General features: G+C 29.8%; 2 protein-coding genes across 2 annotated transcripts; both read right to left on the bottom strand.

The window, feature by feature from the left end:
* Positions 1-256: 256 nt before the first annotated feature.
* Positions 257-4537, bottom strand: LOC108476426 (glucose-1-phosphate adenylyltransferase large subunit 1-like). The gene is made up of 15 exons (XM_017778646.2): positions 4367-4537; positions 3812-4055; positions 3585-3707; positions 3132-3302; positions 2964-3056; positions 2798-2881; positions 2668-2723; positions 2482-2575; positions 2208-2393; positions 2025-2105; positions 1859-1945; positions 1675-1779; positions 1474-1580; positions 1322-1382; positions 257-673 (listed from the first exon to the last, which is right to left on the bottom strand). The coding sequence occupies exons 2-15, from the start codon at positions 4040-4042 to the stop codon at positions 572-574; spliced, it is 1581 nt and encodes a 526-aa protein (XP_017634135.1). The 5' UTR covers positions 4043-4055; positions 4367-4537; the 3' UTR covers positions 257-571.
* An 8472-nt stretch (positions 4538-13009) lies between these two features.
* LOC108474637 (40S ribosomal protein S25-4-like) lies at positions 13010-14592 on the bottom strand. The gene is made up of 4 exons (XM_017776630.2): positions 14476-14592; positions 14319-14393; positions 14094-14228; positions 13010-13281 (listed from the first exon to the last, which is right to left on the bottom strand). Exons 1-4 carry the CDS (start codon positions 14476-14478, stop codon positions 13168-13170), a joined length of 327 nt encoding a protein of 108 aa, XP_017632119.1. The 5' UTR covers positions 14479-14592; the 3' UTR covers positions 13010-13167.
* Positions 14593-18695: the final 4103 nt, after the last annotated feature.

Raw genomic sequence — 18695 nt, 5'->3', positions numbered from 1 at the left:
TTTAAGCATCACATTTAAGCATGCATCTAAATATGTAAATATACAGATTACTTTTGATAAATGACCGATCACCCGATATAATGGAACCCAGCCCGACAAAATGCTTTCGTGCAAACCCATGCCCTAAGTAGCCTCTTTTTGACACTCCAACTCACTGTAAGAAGGTTTATCGATTCTAAATGATCAACACTTTGAATACTGATGACGATTAACATCAGAATGGATAAAAGTAGATAAAAGAAACGAGCATCAGCCATTTTAGTCTCTCAAAAGATATATTATTACTCTACTAATAAAAAGGGAACAAGGGCTGCTAAAGCGCTAGCCATCTTATTGTCTTGAACTTATTTCTATGAGAACCATATTTTACACTACATAAAAGAACTTGTAATTTACATAATAAGTTGCAGCTTTCATTTCCTTTTCTTCAAAGGCAAATGCTGCATGTAAAGCATGCCGCCATATCCAACATTCAGACTCGAATTCAATCTTCATCGGTTGCTTTTTTCGCAACTCGAATTCCGATCTTCAAAGCTGCCCCCATGGATGTCATTTTTAAGGTCCCCCATTTTTATATAACTGTGCCGTCTGCTATGGTTGCCTTCTCCATTATGATGGTTAAACCTGACCTTATGTAAAATCCTTCTTCTGGTCTATCTGCTTCTTCAACACCCTAATCAAAAGAAATAACAGCAGTTCATTGATAGTTTAATTTGATGTAGCCATGGTTGAAAAATAGAGGTAAATAGACCACTCAAGTCCTCTCAATTTCGATATTGAATAAATTATAATTTTTTTTAGTTAATTTATCCTAGTTTTGATTGGTATAATAACAAATTTAGTGTTTAACGTTTATACAAATTGTCATTTTGGTTATGATTTTAAAAAATTTAACAAATTAAGCCCCTATTGGATATCAACAAATTTAGAACCAGGACTAAATTGACAGAATGTATAAATATTGAGGGCTTTTGTTGAATTTTTTAAAATTAGAACCAAATGGATAGAACGTGTAAACATTAAAGGTTATTATACCAATCAAAAATAAATTAATGGAAAATCAATAGTCCTTAGTTGCTCACTTTTGAAATTGAAAGGAACTAATGAGGTCTTTTTACCAAAAATGGAAGAAATAAGGATTTCAACGATGGCTATTATACCAATCAAAATTAGGATAAATGGATGTGAAAAGTGAACATCATGATTAATTGTTCGAAATTAAGAGGGACTAAATTGATCTAAATTTTTTTAAAAGGGATCAATTTGCTCAATTAACTGAGAAGGACCAAAACTCTAAAAATGGAAGGGATAGTATACTTACATCTTTGTTCACAATGACCACATCTTTTCCAATCTTAGCATTCTTGTCAATAATGCAGTTCCTATAAAAGCAAAAACCATACATTTTTTAGAACAAAAATGAAGTTCTTGTATTTCATTCGACTCTCGAATTTGTTCTTCGTGTTAAGTTACCTGATTTTACTATTGCGTCCAATTCCGATCGGGACCTTACCCTCTGCCAATAGAGAAGCAATTTCGGGTTCAGTTTGGTAATAGTCTGCTCCCAACATTACCGTGTCCTGTTAGATAGCAAAGGAGTGAATACGAGGAATCAAAGTATAAACGTTAACGGAAATTGGTTTTTCCTTAAATGGAAAAGGATGAAAGTTAAACCTGAAGCTCAACACCATAGTCCAAACGCGAGCGTTCACCGACTATCGAGTGTTGGACACTGCATTCTCGTAAGAAGCATCCATGGGAGATTATTGCATCTTTAATCTGTAAAAACGAACCAAAACGTGAGAAGTAAGAAAACAGAAGTGCCGGAAATAAAACCGAAAGTAGACCAATCCTGTACCCTGCATTTGTCAATTTTGGTTGGTGGTAAGTAACGCGGAGATGTATAGAAAGGTGTCTTTGGGTCATAAAACTCGAATTTCGGAAACTGCAAAAAGGAGACAAGTATTAGAGGTTAAATTTATTTCAAGAACTGAGCGGTAAGTTCATATATAAGTTTCACCAACCTCTTCAGTGAGGGCCAAATTGGCTTCATAAAATGATCTAATCGTTCCGATATCTTCCCAGTAGTCTTTGAAAATATATGCCTGTACATATGAGAGACACTCAGAATTTAGTGCGTGGCTTTGATAGGGGCCAGTTGCGCATTTGGAGCTCAAAACGAAAGTTCCATTTTTAAAAGTTCTTACCTGGACATCATGCTCCATGACAGCAGCAGGAATGATTTCGGACCCGAAGTCGTTTGAAGCCGGATATCTCCATCTTAGAAGCTTTAATAACACATCTGTCCTAAATACGTAAACTCCCATCGATGCAATGTAAGGTGATCTCATAGCTTCTTGGGGAGACAACCCGAGAAGCGTGGTATCAGTTTGCTACAGAGAATCATAATAATAAAGCAGATAAATAATAAAGTTTCTTATCATAATAACCATGATAACATCGATGCCTGAACATGCTTACCATTGCTTTCAAATCAGCACCCTTTGGTTTTTCAGCAAACTGGACAATACGACCCCTTCCATCCATCTTCACCAGTCCATAATCCGATGCACGGCTAGAAAGTAACCATTATGGTCAGCTTTTTAACTAGAGTAAAAATATATCCAACAAGAAGTACGTTATTAAAACAAGAGAAGATATAAAAACCTGTTGTCCACTGGCACACACGAGATTGTAATATCAGCATTATTGTCAACGTGACTCTGTTATGCATCGCAAATTAGTTAGTTAAATACCAAAAAAAACAAGTCCCAGTCTCGTAAAAAGCAATCAATACCTGTAGAAACTCCATATAATCCATTCGATAAAGATGATCACCGCACAAGATCAGTATATTCTCGATATCCCTATTCTTTGCATCCTACAAGAATAAACTTGATTCATCACAAAAACAAAAACAAACTACACGAAATTAGAAAGGGAAAACGAAACTCAGGTTTTACCTCAAATAACCAAATGAATTGTCTCACAGCATCTGCGGTTCCTTGGAACCATTTCTTCCCTGCTTCTCCCGATGTTTGAGTCGCCGCCAGAACCTGTTAACCGAATGAATTGTTCAATAATCTATGAACGAATGAATCCTTAATACTGTTGATACTCAAACATCGTACCTCGACAAAACCATCTCCAAAACTGATGCCATTGCCGTAATATGTACGAGCAAGGTGACGATTAAGGGATGCTGAATTGAACTGAGTCAAAACAAAAATCTTGTTGATCCCACTATTGATACAATTACTCATTGGAATATCAATCAGCTTATAACATCCTCCGACCGGAACCTAACAACATCATAATTCACATAAAAAACAACATTCAACAACATGTTTTATATGAATCAAAATTGGTAAAAGTACCATAGAAGCCCGTGTATTAGAAGCCAGATTGCATTTTGGCCCCTCTACTAAAAAAAGAGCAAATTAGTCCCCTTAAGTAGATTAAATGACCAATTTACTCTGGGAGTAATCTGAGTACAAGGAGTACAATGACCTCTATGGTACTTTTAGCATCAAAATCAAGTATATATCATCAAATTCGTGTATATATATGTTATATGTTCTTACAGCAGGTGTAGCAGCCCTTTTAGTAAGTGGAAAAAGATGAGTCCCTGCACCACCTCCTAATATGATAGAAGCTACATTTTTGGGGTCAACTCTTGGTCTTTCAAACCGACGTGGTTTCAATGTCTAAACAGATAAATTTACTCAAATAGTCATGAATCATACATAAAAACAAATGCATAATACAAGATCATGTAGGGACAAAAACGGGAAAAAATTTTGAAACATACCACAGCTTCCCTTGGTGTATTTGATGTAAGAACAGCAAAAACACCAGATTTGATCTTATTTTCCTTCTTATCATCACCTCTCAATGTGTTTGAGAGCTGATTGAACCAAACACTCCCTCTTGTTCTTTCCCCTAAAAATGTATTTTTAATATCTCCATTGCCATAGCCATAGCCATTTCTTGTATTCAATAAAGGAGAATTGGGTTTAAAAGCTACACAACATGAATCCATTGAAGCTCCTTAGCTGGTATAGCAAGAAAAAAGATGGATCAGATTGAAAAACCCTGAATTTTAAGTGTAAACCACATAAAGGTAAAGTTGTGTTAGATACTTAAAAGGGACTAAAACCCCAAAAAGTGAGTTACTAAAAAGAGATTCAATGATCGGATCAAATCAAAGTATTTTAAGATTACATAAACAACCCAGACCACAAAACTCTCAAAAGAAGCTAAATTCTTAAAGACCCTGAGTTCAAAGAACCATTAAAAGAGGAACTAATGTGTACACTAAGTGGAAGTTGGGGAATTTGAGTAAGAAAAAGTGATAAAAAATGACCTTTCTCTTCTTTTTTTGCAGATGAAGAAGGGGAAGTAAAGGTGTCTAGATTCAATGGAAGATTTAGCAAATGTGTGATTGAATGTAACTGAAGGTGGTGAAATGGTTGCAAAGCTATAAGCTTTCTTGGCTTGTGAGCCTTTTTTTTTTTTTTCACGAGATACCCTGCAATGGGGTATTTATATATCTGGTATAAAATAATAATAATAATAATAATAAATGGTCAAAAAAGGATTAATTTCATTGAACCCCCTCTGTTTATCGCTTAAATTTCAAATTGGTCCTTGAATTTCCCATTGTGTAGTTGTCCATTTATGCTTTCAATGCTAGTTAAAAATCAAATTATAAAGGAATGGACAATATAAATCTAAGATGTTTAGAAAATGCAATATCAATAATTTTTTAGGGATGGATTTGAATTATAAATTTTAGTGGTTAAAATATAATTTTATCATGAATTAATTTACGATTTTATAATTTTTGAAGAGGCTTAATCATTTTTTTCATTTTCAGAGTCAAAGTACAAATTTAATTTATATTAGTTTACAATTTAGTCATTTATTAAAGGACTAAACAATAAATATTTTATTTTTGGAGAACCAAAATCATTGTCTGCCCTTTTAGATTAGCCCTATCTCTCTCTATATATACACATACATATTCTTTATTATTATTATTAAGGGTAGGGAAGGGAGTATAATATACTCGAACTAGATTTGTTCACGAGTCAGGTTTCTTGCCCAAGTTCAAAGGCTCATCTAAAATTTAAAAAAATTTAAGTAAAAATATTACATCCAAAAAATGGGCACGAACAAAAAAAAAAGGCTCATTTAAAATATGGGATGAACTTATGCTTGAATATTTAAGACCCAAGCTCATCTTGACCCTTTTAAGTTTATAATATCAGTATATTATGTTATTTTATATATTATGTAATTTAGAAAAATTAGAAAAATAAAATTATATTAAATATATAATAATACTCTAATGTAAATATTAAAATAATGTTAAAATGACTATACAAATTTTCAATAAATAAAAATTATTAAATTATTAAATATTAAAATAAAATATTTTTTTTAAATATGGTAGAGCTTAAAATGAGTTTTGGTTAATATTTTGCAAATATGAAAGAGTTTGAGCAAAATTTTAGGCCCAGATTTTAGACTGGGCCAAGATTAAATAAACATAAAATATATTAATGTCATACTTAGACCCGAATCCGGCCCGACTCGTTCCATGACCACCTCTATTCCAAACTAATGATATAATACTGATTACTTTGACAATTCAATTAAAATGATTTGTAATTTAGAATTTTGTTATTAATTTGAGGATATAAAAATGAAATTAACCCATTATAAAAAATCTTTCAAAAAAAGGACAATAAATGCCGATCCAAGTTTTCTCTAACAGGGCAAGCCCCTGTTAGCCAAGCACATGTCTTTTTTCAACCCATAAAATTTATAATTAAAAAAATAAAATAAAATCTTTCCAAAAAAAATAATAAAATAAAATACATAGATTTGTCGTTTTCGGAATTTTCAGATATTTTTTTGCCCAATTTCCAATTCTCTAGAATCCAGCTGTTGATTTATAGATTTATTTTTTTTTGGTGATTATGAATAATTAAATAAATATATTGACGGTTCTACTGCAATATTGGACATGTTGATGACAGCAACATATCTCCCACCCACTTGGACATGTTGCCTTCCTTGTCTTAATTTAATTTAATTAATATAATCAATTTTCATAAGTGTAATAATATGATCTAAGACCTTCCTCGTTAATCGTAATTAGTAACTAATTTTATTATATGCTCGAATTATATATATATTTTTTTATAAAAAAATATCTAAAATTATTTATAGTTTTTTCCAAATTTATAAATAAAAGAATAATACGTTTCGACGCATTTAAACTAATGTCCTCTTGTATTGATAATAATACTTATAATAATCGAGCTAAAACTTAATCGACTATACACTACGTTTAAGAATTGAGTGTTTTAATTTTTATAAGAATATTAAATTTAAAAATAGATTTAAGTAAAAAAATTAAACTAATTTAAAATACGAGTTAAATTTGTGTTTTAGTAATGAAGACGCGAGATCAGCTCATAATTTTTAATAATATGGTACTTATTCTTGGATATATATTATATAATTTAGATTATTATTATTATTATTATTTGAATTATAAATATAATAGTATCTTATTTTAAAATATATATAATAAAATAAAATGGGTTCTTATACTCATGATACTTAAATAAAAATTATAAAATTTTAAAAAAAATAAAGAAAAAGGGTTCCATTATTGCTGCAAAGAATACCTAGAAAAAGAACATATATTCTGTTCATAATTTATTCACTCATTTATTGATTCATTTATTTATTAATTGACATAAAAATAAAACATTGCAAAAAAAAAAATTCGGTATTTTAATTTAGTAATTATTTTAATTTATCGATATAAGGAGCTAGTGGTAAGAGTTTTATGTTGTAAGTATTAGAGTTTGGGTTCGATCCTAAGCAACTCTCTTTCCTTCCCTCATAAATATTTTTTACAAATTAGTCAATTTATTGATTTTTTCACCATATATTATCTTGAACATATATCTTAACGTCTAAATTATTATAAATATACATGATATATGAATGAGAAATGTGTTATTTATGATGAATGTGATTCCGATGGACATGATTAAAACATTGGGAAAATGAAAATCCAATTAGATTGCTAGTATTTTGAAACATCATGTGATGAGATGTGGTACTTCCAAGTCCAAACAAGTAGATATTTACTCAATCAGAACAGTGGCAACCAAATACTAGATCTTGGACCCCATACATTCATTACCTAACCCCATTGACGGCTCTCATTCCATAGAGACCAAACATCCCCATGTTGTACCTTTCACTTGTCCCATGTGCCCCTTTCATGTCATCCCTATCTTCTTGTTGGGTTCCCAATTGCAAAAAAATCCTTTCATTCATCTTTCTTTTTATATCTATCCTCTTAATATAATCAATCACTACAAGTATTTAACAGAATAATTATTTCAATAGCTAATTCAGAGTAAAATTTGAGAGAACTTATACATTTACATCGAGCGAGACTCGAATCTGAATTCTTTAAAGTTCATGTGATTAAGCTAATGTTCCATTGGCTTTGTTTCCTATTTTCTTTTTTGGGAAGTATTTTCTATATTCGTTTTACGGTTCATATTCGAGGTTTGTGGCTGTTTCTCTTAACAATATCATCTTCAATGTTCGGACAACGTTCTCCAATTGAGAGTTCAATGTGTCTTATTACTGCACCCGACACATTTCCTATTTTCGATTGCAAAAGAATGATAATTTCTTTTACTCCACGGTTGATTGATTGAGTTCTCATTGATAATTAATATCTAGCGAAGCCAAAAAAACAAATTCTGAGGAGTCAAAGTTAAATTATAAATTTTATGAGAGTTAAAATGTAAATTTACCACTGTATTAGATTATAATTTTACAATTTTTTTACAAAGAATAAATAATCATAATGTTATTATTCTTGGGAAGCTAAAAGATAAATTTACCTTATATCAGTTTAAACTTTAGAAAATTTAGAGGGTCAAGGTCATTTCCAGTCGCTTGTGTCACCTCTGACTATTCTTTCGATACATTTAAGATCTTTCAATCGGGTGGGTCATATTAATTTTAGGTTCGTTCAATCTAAACAAGGTCAATTCAATTTTTAAAATTTTAAGTCATTTCAATTCAAGATCAATTTAGATTTTAATCATTTCAAATTTTTCGTGTTGGGACATTATGTGTTCCAAAACATTAAAACTATTTATGTTATATAAAATTAAAAGCATTTATAAATTGAAAAAAAACATAGTTTCAATTCGAATAGTTGCAAATTTTAAGCATATCAACCGTAAATCAAATCAAATCGAATATATTTAAGTAATAACATTAATGAATTTCACAAAATCGAACCAATAACTACCATTCAAATCAATTTTATTTCTTTTTAAATTTTTTACTTAATTTCATTCAAATTCAAGTTAATTTTAGGTTCGAGTTAAATAAATTTAATTTATTATTTTTTATATCTAAATCAAATCGAATTAAATTTAAATTGAATGAATCAAATTAAGTTTTCAAATTCGGAGAAAAAATAATAATTACCCTAACATGAAATATAGAGAGAGATGTGATTGTTAGCTAAAGATAACGAAAGGACCAATCATGCAATCTTATTTGTCAAAATAAGTTAAAAACAATTTCCAAGGAAAAATCCAAACCCTAATGAAAGCCAAAGCTGATAGGTCCTTTGACTCTTTGATCGTTCAAAGTGGGAGGAGAAAATGTTCTCTTGACCGTACACGTGGCTATTAATTAACGGCTCCTAGTTGTCAATTTTTTTTTGGATGAAACCCTCAAAATATTAATTTTAATGGATCATAAAACGGAAATAGAGGATACATCGGTTATATAAAAAATATATTTTTCATGTTAGGTTTACGTTGCACAAAGTAATTTTTTTTTTAGATTTGTGGCTGTCATTTCTAACAATGGAGTGAGATATGGTCGAATGTTGTCAAATTCACCACCACTCTATTTGTTAAACACATGTTTTGCTCTACCACCTACCTTGCTTTACTATGGATGTATAATTTTGAAAATGACTATCACCTCTAAAAGTGTAAATAAAGGGGGGCTAAGCCACCCTTAATGATAAAAAAAAATACAAGTTAGTGTATGTTAAATTTGCACTTTGGCCCCCTACAAAAATTTATGATTCACCTTCAGCCCCTCAAAAGAAATTTTCTAACTTCGTCCCTGATCACCTCCATAGATGTTGGATGCATTGATCCTCATCTCATCCCACGTATTAGTTCTTTTATAACGCATTATTATAATTTTATCCTTATAGTAATTATAAATAAAATGGTAAAATAATAATTTCATATAATGAACGGGATAGCGTGAAACAAGTACTTACTATGATCGCTCCATATTCATTGTCAAAAAAATTTTCACCGCACTCCACCTTATTTGCCTAACGTTTACTTTACAAAAAAAAAAAAAATCTCTCAAATCGAAATAAATCAATTCAAAATTCATTAAACAGTTCGAATTTTATCATTCCTAATTATTGATACCAATAGTCCGAAATTGGACGCTGGCAATTAAATGAAAAATTAGAGCCGTTGATTATTGATCAATAATTAATCATAACAATAACCTCTCCACTTGAATCTTGATGGTTTCAGTTGTGTCCTAATTGGAGATTGGGGACCCCAAACATGATGGGAAATATGCTACAAAGTGGGGTCTCAACTTTATTCTAAATTTTAATATTTAAATTCGAATTTTTAAAAAAATATTTCAAAATATTAAATAATACAATGTAGATTTTTTAGATTTCATAAACGGGTTCAATTGGTAACATATTTTAGTTAAAAAAATATAATGTCAAATTTAGTTTTTAGCGTTTATAAATTTTTTTGTCAATTTGGTCCTTATTCTTTTTTAAATTAAATTTGGCTCTCAAGTAGTTAAAAAGAGCTAAATTTGATTATCGACATTTCAAAAAGAGTCAAGTTATTGTTTTTTAAACGAAAATACTGATTAAAACGTTAAATTTTTAAATATAATAGTCTGTATGACAATCCACATATAGTTTATGCTATTTTTTTGAATATTTATAAACTTTTTTATAATTTTTTTATTATTTGTTGGCATGTCGTATAAGTTAAATAGTGTCATGTCAATATAAAGTACATATAGACTATCACGCGGTATTCACGCACATATCATTAAAAAAGTTAATGTATTAATCAGGATTTTCATTAAAAAAACAATTTGGTACATTTTAAAAGGTTAACGGCCAAGTTTAAATTTTTAAAAAATAAGATTCAAATTGACAAAAAATGTAAATGTTGATATCCGAAAGAATATAATAGATATTATAAAACTTTTAAAAATTGGTTTCATCTAACCCCAAACTCGAACTTGAAAATTTTAATAAAAAACATGTCTTATTCCACCTTTGAATCTGATTTTTCTTTTAAATGATTCCTATATGATAGGATTGAGCCAAAAGTTGATAGATTCATTTTATGTTGTCATCCAAAATGAGTGGCATTAGACCTCTCAAGGAGGACCTATTTGATAAGAACAAATGATTGAGGCCCAGAAATGTAAAAACAACTGAAAATGGAAGGAACAATGTATATTATGTGACAAAATTTCACGTGGGATGCTTGTGAGCCAAGGGTGCAAAGCTCCATCGTCATGATATATATATATACATGTATATCTATATATGTTGGTACATAGGATTATATATAAATATATGTACAAACAAAATTATAATGTTGACATGTGTCTCTCTATTTAAATTTATTCAAAAGATATTCCATGAATGTATATTTATACGGTTAAAATACGCCATAAGTCCTTGTACTTTTTGAAAATTTGAAATTTAGTTTTTCTATTTTTAGAATTTATAATTTAGGTCCAACTATTAACATTGTTAAATTTATTGGTGTGCCATTTTAAAATAAAAAGAGATACTTACTTGGTAGCTATGTAATTGAAAAGTGACGTTGTAATGAACTTGAATTTAACCCCCAAAAAAACATTATTAACAATTAAACCCTAAATTTTAGAATCTAAAAAGTAAAAAAAAAAAAACTAAATTTTTGAAAATTAAAAAATAAGAACTAAATTTTAATTTTTTAAAGAGTACAGAAATTTATAGCGTAGATGTAGTTAGATAGATGTAGATATATCATTATAATGACTTTTTCTCTCTTAAAAATAAGAACCACAAATGCTAATGGCAAGTTAGCAAAGTCAACCGGTAAGCTTAAAATCATGACAATTTGTAGAAGAGGAATCCAATTTCTAAGTTGTTCTAAATATTATTCAAATTTTTAAAAATAATAATTAATGTAGCAATTGGTATATGAATTTGGCTGGCTTAGTTTTTTTTTTTTGTCTCAATTTAGTACTTGAATTTAGTTTTAATATCAATTTGGTATCAGATCAAATAATAACATGCGGCTTAATGAATATGTGCTCTAATAAAAAACATAGGTACTTAGTTGAGATATGTATCAAATTGACTATTGAAGCCAGATTTGAGTACTTAACTAGAGCAGAAGAAAACTCAAGTATCAATTTGAATAAAATTCAATACCAAAGTGAACACTAAAGTTAAACTCAATTATCAAATTAAATATTAAAATCAAACTTAGATATCAAATAATGTATTAACATTTTTAAAATATCAACAACCCAAAACCAAACAACCTAAATCGAAATTGGCACGGACTTAAAGTGAACACAACTAGAAATAATTCAAACCTATAATGAACCTCCCTAAAAATCAGATCTTCAAACTCGAACATAAAATAACACAGAACTGAAAGGACCCACAAACGTAAATCGACCCAAACTTGAACTAATTCAAACAAAACTAACCCAAAAAACTTCATACCTACATAGATTCAATTCAAATTGATCCGACTTAAAATGCATAATTACCAAGTCTAACTACCACATCTTCTTAGAGGAAAGGTTCCTTTTTTTCAAGGATACTACTAGGAACAAATCCAGTAGAGACAAGGTAGGGCTTGTAGCTTAGAGGATTAGAGCATGTAGCTACAAATTACAGTGTCGGGGGTTTGAATCCTACCTCGCCCACAATCGACCCAAAAGGGAAGGACCTTTCTCTCTAGGGGTAGGAAAATCATGATCGGGATAGCGGACCCAAAACTATGGAACTAAGCGTGAGTCTTTTGCCGAAATGGAATGGCCTTTTTATTATTATTGATCATATATTTACTTTTGTTTTTATATATAGTATTATCGGTCTTAACAAAATAAAATAAGCATATTTTTTTGTTTTATACCCTGTAACTCTTCTTTAGCCAGGCTTGGGCAAAATAGCAGAGCAAGCATATCACGGGTTAAGAAAAAGGCTTATATGCAAAATAGTACTCAAACTATGCAAATCTCCCATTTAGGTACCAGCTGTTAACTCCCCATAACTTTTTTTCAATCAATCAAATTATGACACATGTCATTTTAATTAAATAAAATATTTAAAATTGAGTTTCAATAAAATATTTAAAAAAAAAAAGAAAAAACAATTCTCCCTTTCCTTATCAGTCTCCTTCATCTTCTTCTTCCTTCATCATGAGTGAACTCAAAAACCCCATAAAAACTTGTCATTGCCTCAAAATGGAGCAAATGGGGCTTTCTTTTGTCATTTTTTCTTTCCTATTTGGCAATCTTAATATTGAAAATGGGAATACATTTTAAGGACAAAGAATGAGGGTTTATTTTAATACTGAAAATGAGAATTTTATTTCAATAGGAGAAATTAAGTATCTAGACGTTGAATAGTTTAGGTACTTATAAGATAGGAGATTTTTAACAAACCAAAGCCCATAAATATGGGCTTCACCTGCTTCAAAACAACCCAAAACCCATTCCTGGCATCTCAAGCCAGAGTCAAATTGCTATACATTTGGTAATTTCATCACCAAATATCCATAAAACTCTGACACACATACACACATATATATGACAATCCAAAATGCAATTGAACAAAATAAACCACATATCAATCTCATTTTGAGGAACAAAAACTTATCCATTAAACCAGTACAACAAGAAACTGTAGCTCACACATTATAGATGGAGGTCTATAAAAAGGAAAAATCATTTATAGAAAGTCAAGAAAGGCAAATACTACATAGAACTAATTTAAGCAAAAATATAACAAAGGATCTAGGTGTTGGTTGCCCTAGTGTAAATCTGCTGGCTCGAATGGGCAGACACCAAACGAATCGATCCTCTTGCCATCAATTCCCTTATAGCCTTCCTAGCAAGGGACCCATTAATCTGCAAATGCGTATGAAAAAACATATTAGATTTAGACGTAACAACTGAATGCCGGCTTCCACAAGCGGACATATAAAAACAGCAATTTAGCTGAGGACCAACATCCTGACTATAAGCCTTATTTTTGGACAATACAGTCTGTTATATCCTCTGGACCAAATCCCCTCGCTGGATTGTCTTAATGGTGCAATCCAGTATCAGCCTAAGGATACAAGTGAGCTTTTGCAAGGCTGTGTATATATAATATATTGGCCAGTCAAGTTTATCTACAAAATATGCAATTTCTTATTGGCCACCATACACTATTTCCTTATGGTCAATGATTGTTGGGTAACTCTTATTGAGTTTGACATTATCCCTTTCTTATTAGTAAAAAGTTCAATCATCCAGGTTTTTCTAAGTCTACTGCCTTACAAAAAAGAGCACCTAGGCACACAAGACGTGTACGCCTCATTAAATGGGCCTCGCCTGGAATCTGAGGCATTTTTGTTGAATGCTGCAAAGGCACTGACGCACCTAGGTACATGCCTTGACAACACTGACCCTACCATTCAGCCTCAAACAAGGGACCCAAATTTCATCCATGCAGCAAGTAAATTACATATGGTAACTATATGCCACAAATTCAAATTCAAAGCTAAAAAATACTGCCAAATATCCCTATCTCCATACAAAACGCAAAATCACGAACAATGGTCAAACAAAAAAACAAATACAGCAAAAACAATCTACACGCAAACAGGTAAAGCACATAACCCAAAAAAAAAAACAAATAATAAACATAAAAGAAGAGGTAAATTTGAAAAAGTTACCCTCATACGATCAGACAAAATTGAGGGAGTGATGAGCTTATATTTAGGAGCCTCAGATAAAAGCTTATCATAAGTAGCCTGGTCAAACAACACCATGTTGTTCACCTTCTCCTTTTGCTTTCCCTTGCTCCACTTCTGTTAAAAATAAAGGAAACCCGGTTCATATATAACTCTAAAAAGCATAAAAATCAAACCCCATTAAATGAATTTTAAAGGATAAATGACCTTCTTCTTTTGCTTGCCACCACCAGACTTTGCTGGCTTGGAAGAAGGTGGAGGGGCCTTGTCTTTCTTTGGTGCCTACAAAAAAAACAAAAAATTTAGAAAAAAGAATGGGTTTAGATTGAATAATGAAGAGACGAAGATAGTTGGATGAACGTACCATAGGATCTGCTCAAACCTCAAAGTGAAGAAGAAGAAATCGGGAGAGGCGCAGTTTAGGGTTTGGATTTGGTTGAAAAATGAGAGCATTTTAACTATAAGGGGGGTTGTTTGCCCTAGATTTGGTACGGCGCCGTTTTTCTTTTTCTTGAAACGGTGTCGGTTCTGATCCGCTTTTGGAGAAACAAAGGGCTTTTCAGCAGGCCCAAAAATGATTTGTGTAAGATATTTCACTAAAAGCCCTATTTATATTTATATGTAATTACAGTAATTTTGATTAGGATTGAGTAAGAAAAATTGAAAATTGACCTTAATCGAAATATTTAGATGGTTTATAAAATAAAATGTTAAAATTTGTAAGTACTCATAATTGAATCAAATTTTATTTTTATTGAATATATAATTAATTTTAAATTCTTATGATGTAAAAAGAAACATTTTATATTTAAATTGATGAAAATAATTTAGAATTTATTGAAAATTTATTGTTTTTAGAATTATTTATGAAAAAATTAAAATCTTGTCAAATAATATTCATAATTTTTAAAATAAATTTCGTTTTGTCAAAATTAAAATTAATATTAAAAATCAAAAATCAAAATGAATTGAATTATAATGTAAAATTCAAAAAAAATCTAAATCCAACTAATATCACCCCTACTTTTCATGGGTAAAAGAAAAAGTTATCCAAACTTTAAATTCGAGTTTAAATATCGAATAAAAACTTGATATCTATGATTTTCTTTTTTGGGTCACTAACTTAGCTTTCACCATTAAGTACTTTATTGATGATACATTTTACCCCAAATTGTGGATTTTAGTAAAATATTATCTTACCCTCTCTTTATATATATATATATAAATATTAACTGTATTCAGTATAAGGTCAAGACACATAAAGGTTTTAATTATATTTTGACTCGTGATCAATTCATAAATACCAATAGAAAATAAATAAGCACTCAAAACAAGTATACATTTGAGCTCCTTATCAATTTCAATTCATTATTACAGATTTGATTGACTAGAATATAACAAAAAAAATCTATTGTAGATATATTGAATAAACAAATTTCTATTTTATACACGAGCAATCTTCAAATAGAATTCAAAGAAAATAGATGCGATAAGACAAAAAGCAGAAAAATGTTTAATTTTGATTGCTTTCTATTCCTAGTTAGAAAGATTTATTACCGACGAGCCACAACAATTGCACCTATCAAAGCAACTAGAAGAATTATTGAATTGAATTCAAATGGAAGAAAAAAATAAGTTACTAAATGAATTCCAATTTGTTGACTATTACTCATCAAATCTTATTCTATAATTTGATTTAATTTTGCGGTCCAAATTTGATTTGATTCAAATAATTAGTTCAACAATTAATTCAATTCAAATTAATTAATTAACTAATTATAGTAAATATGAAGCCAATAATCTTTTAATCCAGTGGCAAAAGTAGCATATTGTAGGCATAAAAACTGGTGATCCCAAGCAATTCCATTCCCGTCCCTAAATTATATATATATATAAACCCTATAGTAAATATGAAGGAGAATCCACATTTTAATACAGGGCAAGACTCGTAACATAAGATCTCACAATTCCCACTACCTCAACCTTGCAATTGAGGCCAAATTTTATAAAAGTATCATGGAAGCTTTTGTATTAAGAGTTAGCTAGATTGCATATTGCAAAGGGTAGAGTTAGAAATTTTTTTGAGGGGGGGCCGAAATAAAGTTATATATTTTTATGATAGCAAAAGTGAAATTTCACCATTTTAATAGCCTATATCTTTATAGTTTTTAAATGATTAAATCATTTTTTTCTCATTCTTGGGGGCCAAAGTGTAATTTTACCATATACTAATTTAAATTTTTTCAAATTATAAAAGGACTAAAGGTGAAATTTTCCATTTTAGGAAGGGCCGAGGCCCCTGTCAGCCCCCCATTGATCTGTCCCTGCATATTGCCCCATTTATTCAAAAAATTAGCAAATTAGTCATTGTACGTATTAGATCAAAGATCAAATTAGTTCTTTCTATTAAAAATATAATCTATTTTTACTATTAAAAATTAGAAATTTACATGTGGTGTGCCATCGATAAGGACCAACTTACTTTTTATCAAACATACAAAAAATAATTTACCCTTTTATTCAGTAGAATGAACAAAATGTAATTTTGACGCAATGCCTATAACTACTCATAGTACCTCTCCAAATCATAAATAGGAGAATAATGCGTTTCAGTACACTCGAACCCAAATCCTAACAGCAATACCCATTTTAATCTAACTAATACTTAATTTGCAAATTATTATCTATTTAGGTAAAAGATTGAAATGGTATACTAATAATATATGTTGTTAAGTTTATCAAGTATAAATGAAAATGAGCCCATTAATGGTGATTTATTGTGTATTAATTGGTCAAATTAGATTTGGTAATAGTTCATGACAGGTGCAAAAGCTTTGGTCAATGACCCAAAAGTAACAAGATAATATTACTTAAATCAATACTTAATTAAGTTTGATTATGATAATGATATCTAATCAACAATCTCTTAAGATCTAATTAAAATATTTGGATTTTTTTTAACTTGATAAAAGGGTGTTAATTGTAATCCCATTTCAACATGATAAGATCTTTGATGTATTATGATAAAGTCAACCCAATGAAATAATGTTATTTCAATTTTTTTTAATCGATGCTTGTTATAATAGATATCGATAATGACAATAGAACGATCGTAAAACAATACGAAAAGGAAAAAAATAAAATATATAGATTTTACGTGAAAACCCTTTCGAGAAAAAGTCACAGGTAAAGTAGGAGAAATTTAGTAATGTTGAAAACTGAATGATATAAGAGGAATTTTGATTACATCTATTTAAATGTTGAAAAACCTTATTCTAATCAATGTCAAATAAAAGAACTGTAGTTCTATACGGATTTATTTTACCACTGTATTTATTTCTCCAACAAATGACGGAAATCGAGTCACACTTTAATTCTCTTTTGTCCTAGTTAAGTACTTTTTTTTTCTTCGATTTTCAATTTGATACCTGAGTTATTTTTTGTCTTAATTAAATATTTATGTTTTTTTTACTAAATCACATGAGTCAAACATTCATCGAGACACATAATAGTGTTTGATCTAGATACCAAATTGAATACGTTCATCAATCTAATTGCTCGTAGGTTTGAATTGTTGACAAGAACAAAGGAAGAACACTTAAATTATTCCCCCCCAAGAAGTATTTTATTTGTAATAGCTTTTAGGATGTTGGTAAAAATAAAGAAATCAAATTAAAAGCACCAAAAAGAAAGAAGAAAAATAGTGGGATTCCAACTCAATAATCTAGGAATCCAACGTATGTTTGATTTGAGAGTGTTGGCATGTAACCATACCAATGGCATAATTCTCATTATTATTTTATTTTAACTTGATTCTTGCTCTCGTGTTCTTGAATCAGCTCCAACTTCATTTATTCCATCACTATTCCCTTTAAAAATTATCAAGAAAATGAGTTTAAATCAATCCGAATATATCCAGATTTAAGCTGAACAGGGTTCATGAATTATAAAACTTAAATCCAGAATAATTTAGATGATAATTCATACATGATGTTTACACATAGTGAAAAGAAAAGTTAATTATGTGAAATATTTTCAAAATATTGTTTAGATTTTTAATTTTTAAACGTCGTAATTGAATTTTTAAAATACTAGTATGAAATCAATTAGGTTTTTTTACCAAACTAGCTATTAATTGAGGTGTTACATGTCAGTTTGGATTTAAAATTAGATATCGGCCTAAAGGTCAGCTCAAAAAGTAAGAGGGTTTGGGTAAAAAATGAGCTCGTTTTCTAAACGGAATTGGCATCGGGTAAGTTTTTTTTGGCCCAAGCTTGACCCAAATTTGTAAAAGAAAAACTGTTGTTTTTTTTTGTTCTGTTTTGTTGTCGTTTCGTTATTATATTGCTATTATTTTGTGGTTATTGTTAGGATATTATATAACTCTTGTTTTATTGTTAATTTTGTTATTATTTTAGAGATATTTGCCTGCTAAGTTGCTTTTATTTTAATGTTATTTAAGTATAAATAAAATTTTAGCTTATTTTCAATTTGTTAGGAAATATTTATTTTAACGTTTTTAGTGTATTTGATATATTATATTTTTTTAAAATTTATTTCTATATAAAAATAATAATATAATTT

Source organism: Gossypium arboreum, chromosome 3 (assembly GCF_025698485.1).
Source record: "Gossypium arboreum isolate Shixiya-1 chromosome 3, ASM2569848v2, whole genome shotgun sequence".
In the NCBI taxonomy this organism is placed as follows: domain Eukaryota; kingdom Viridiplantae; phylum Streptophyta; class Magnoliopsida; order Malvales; family Malvaceae; genus Gossypium; species Gossypium arboreum.
Note: the sequence above shows the minus strand (reverse complement) of the source record. Positions and strands in the feature narration are given on the sequence as shown.

Excerpts from the sequence above, each read along its gene's own strand:
- LOC108476426 (XM_017778646.2), bottom strand. The coding sequence starts at position 4,042 with ATGGATTCATGTTGTGTAGCTTTTAAACCCAATTCTCCTTTATTGAAT. Across the intron at positions 3,303-3,584 it reads AAAGGGCTGCTACACCTGCT|GTTCCGGTCGGAGGATGTTA; the intron begins GTAAGAACATAT and ends TGATGTTGTTAG. Across the intron at positions 2,882-2,963 it reads AATTCATTTGGTTATTTGAG|GATGCAAAGAATAGGGATAT; the intron begins GTAAAACCTGAG and ends TTATTCTTGTAG.
- LOC108474637 (XM_017776630.2), bottom strand. Across the intron at positions 14,229-14,318 it reads GTGGCAAGCAAAAGAAGAAG|AAGTGGAGCAAGGGAAAGCA; the intron begins GTCATTTATCCT and ends TATTTTTAACAG. Across the intron at positions 13,282-14,093 it reads TTTTGTCTGATCGTATGAGG|ATTAATGGGTCCCTTGCTAG; the intron begins GTAACTTTTTCA and ends ACGCATTTGCAG.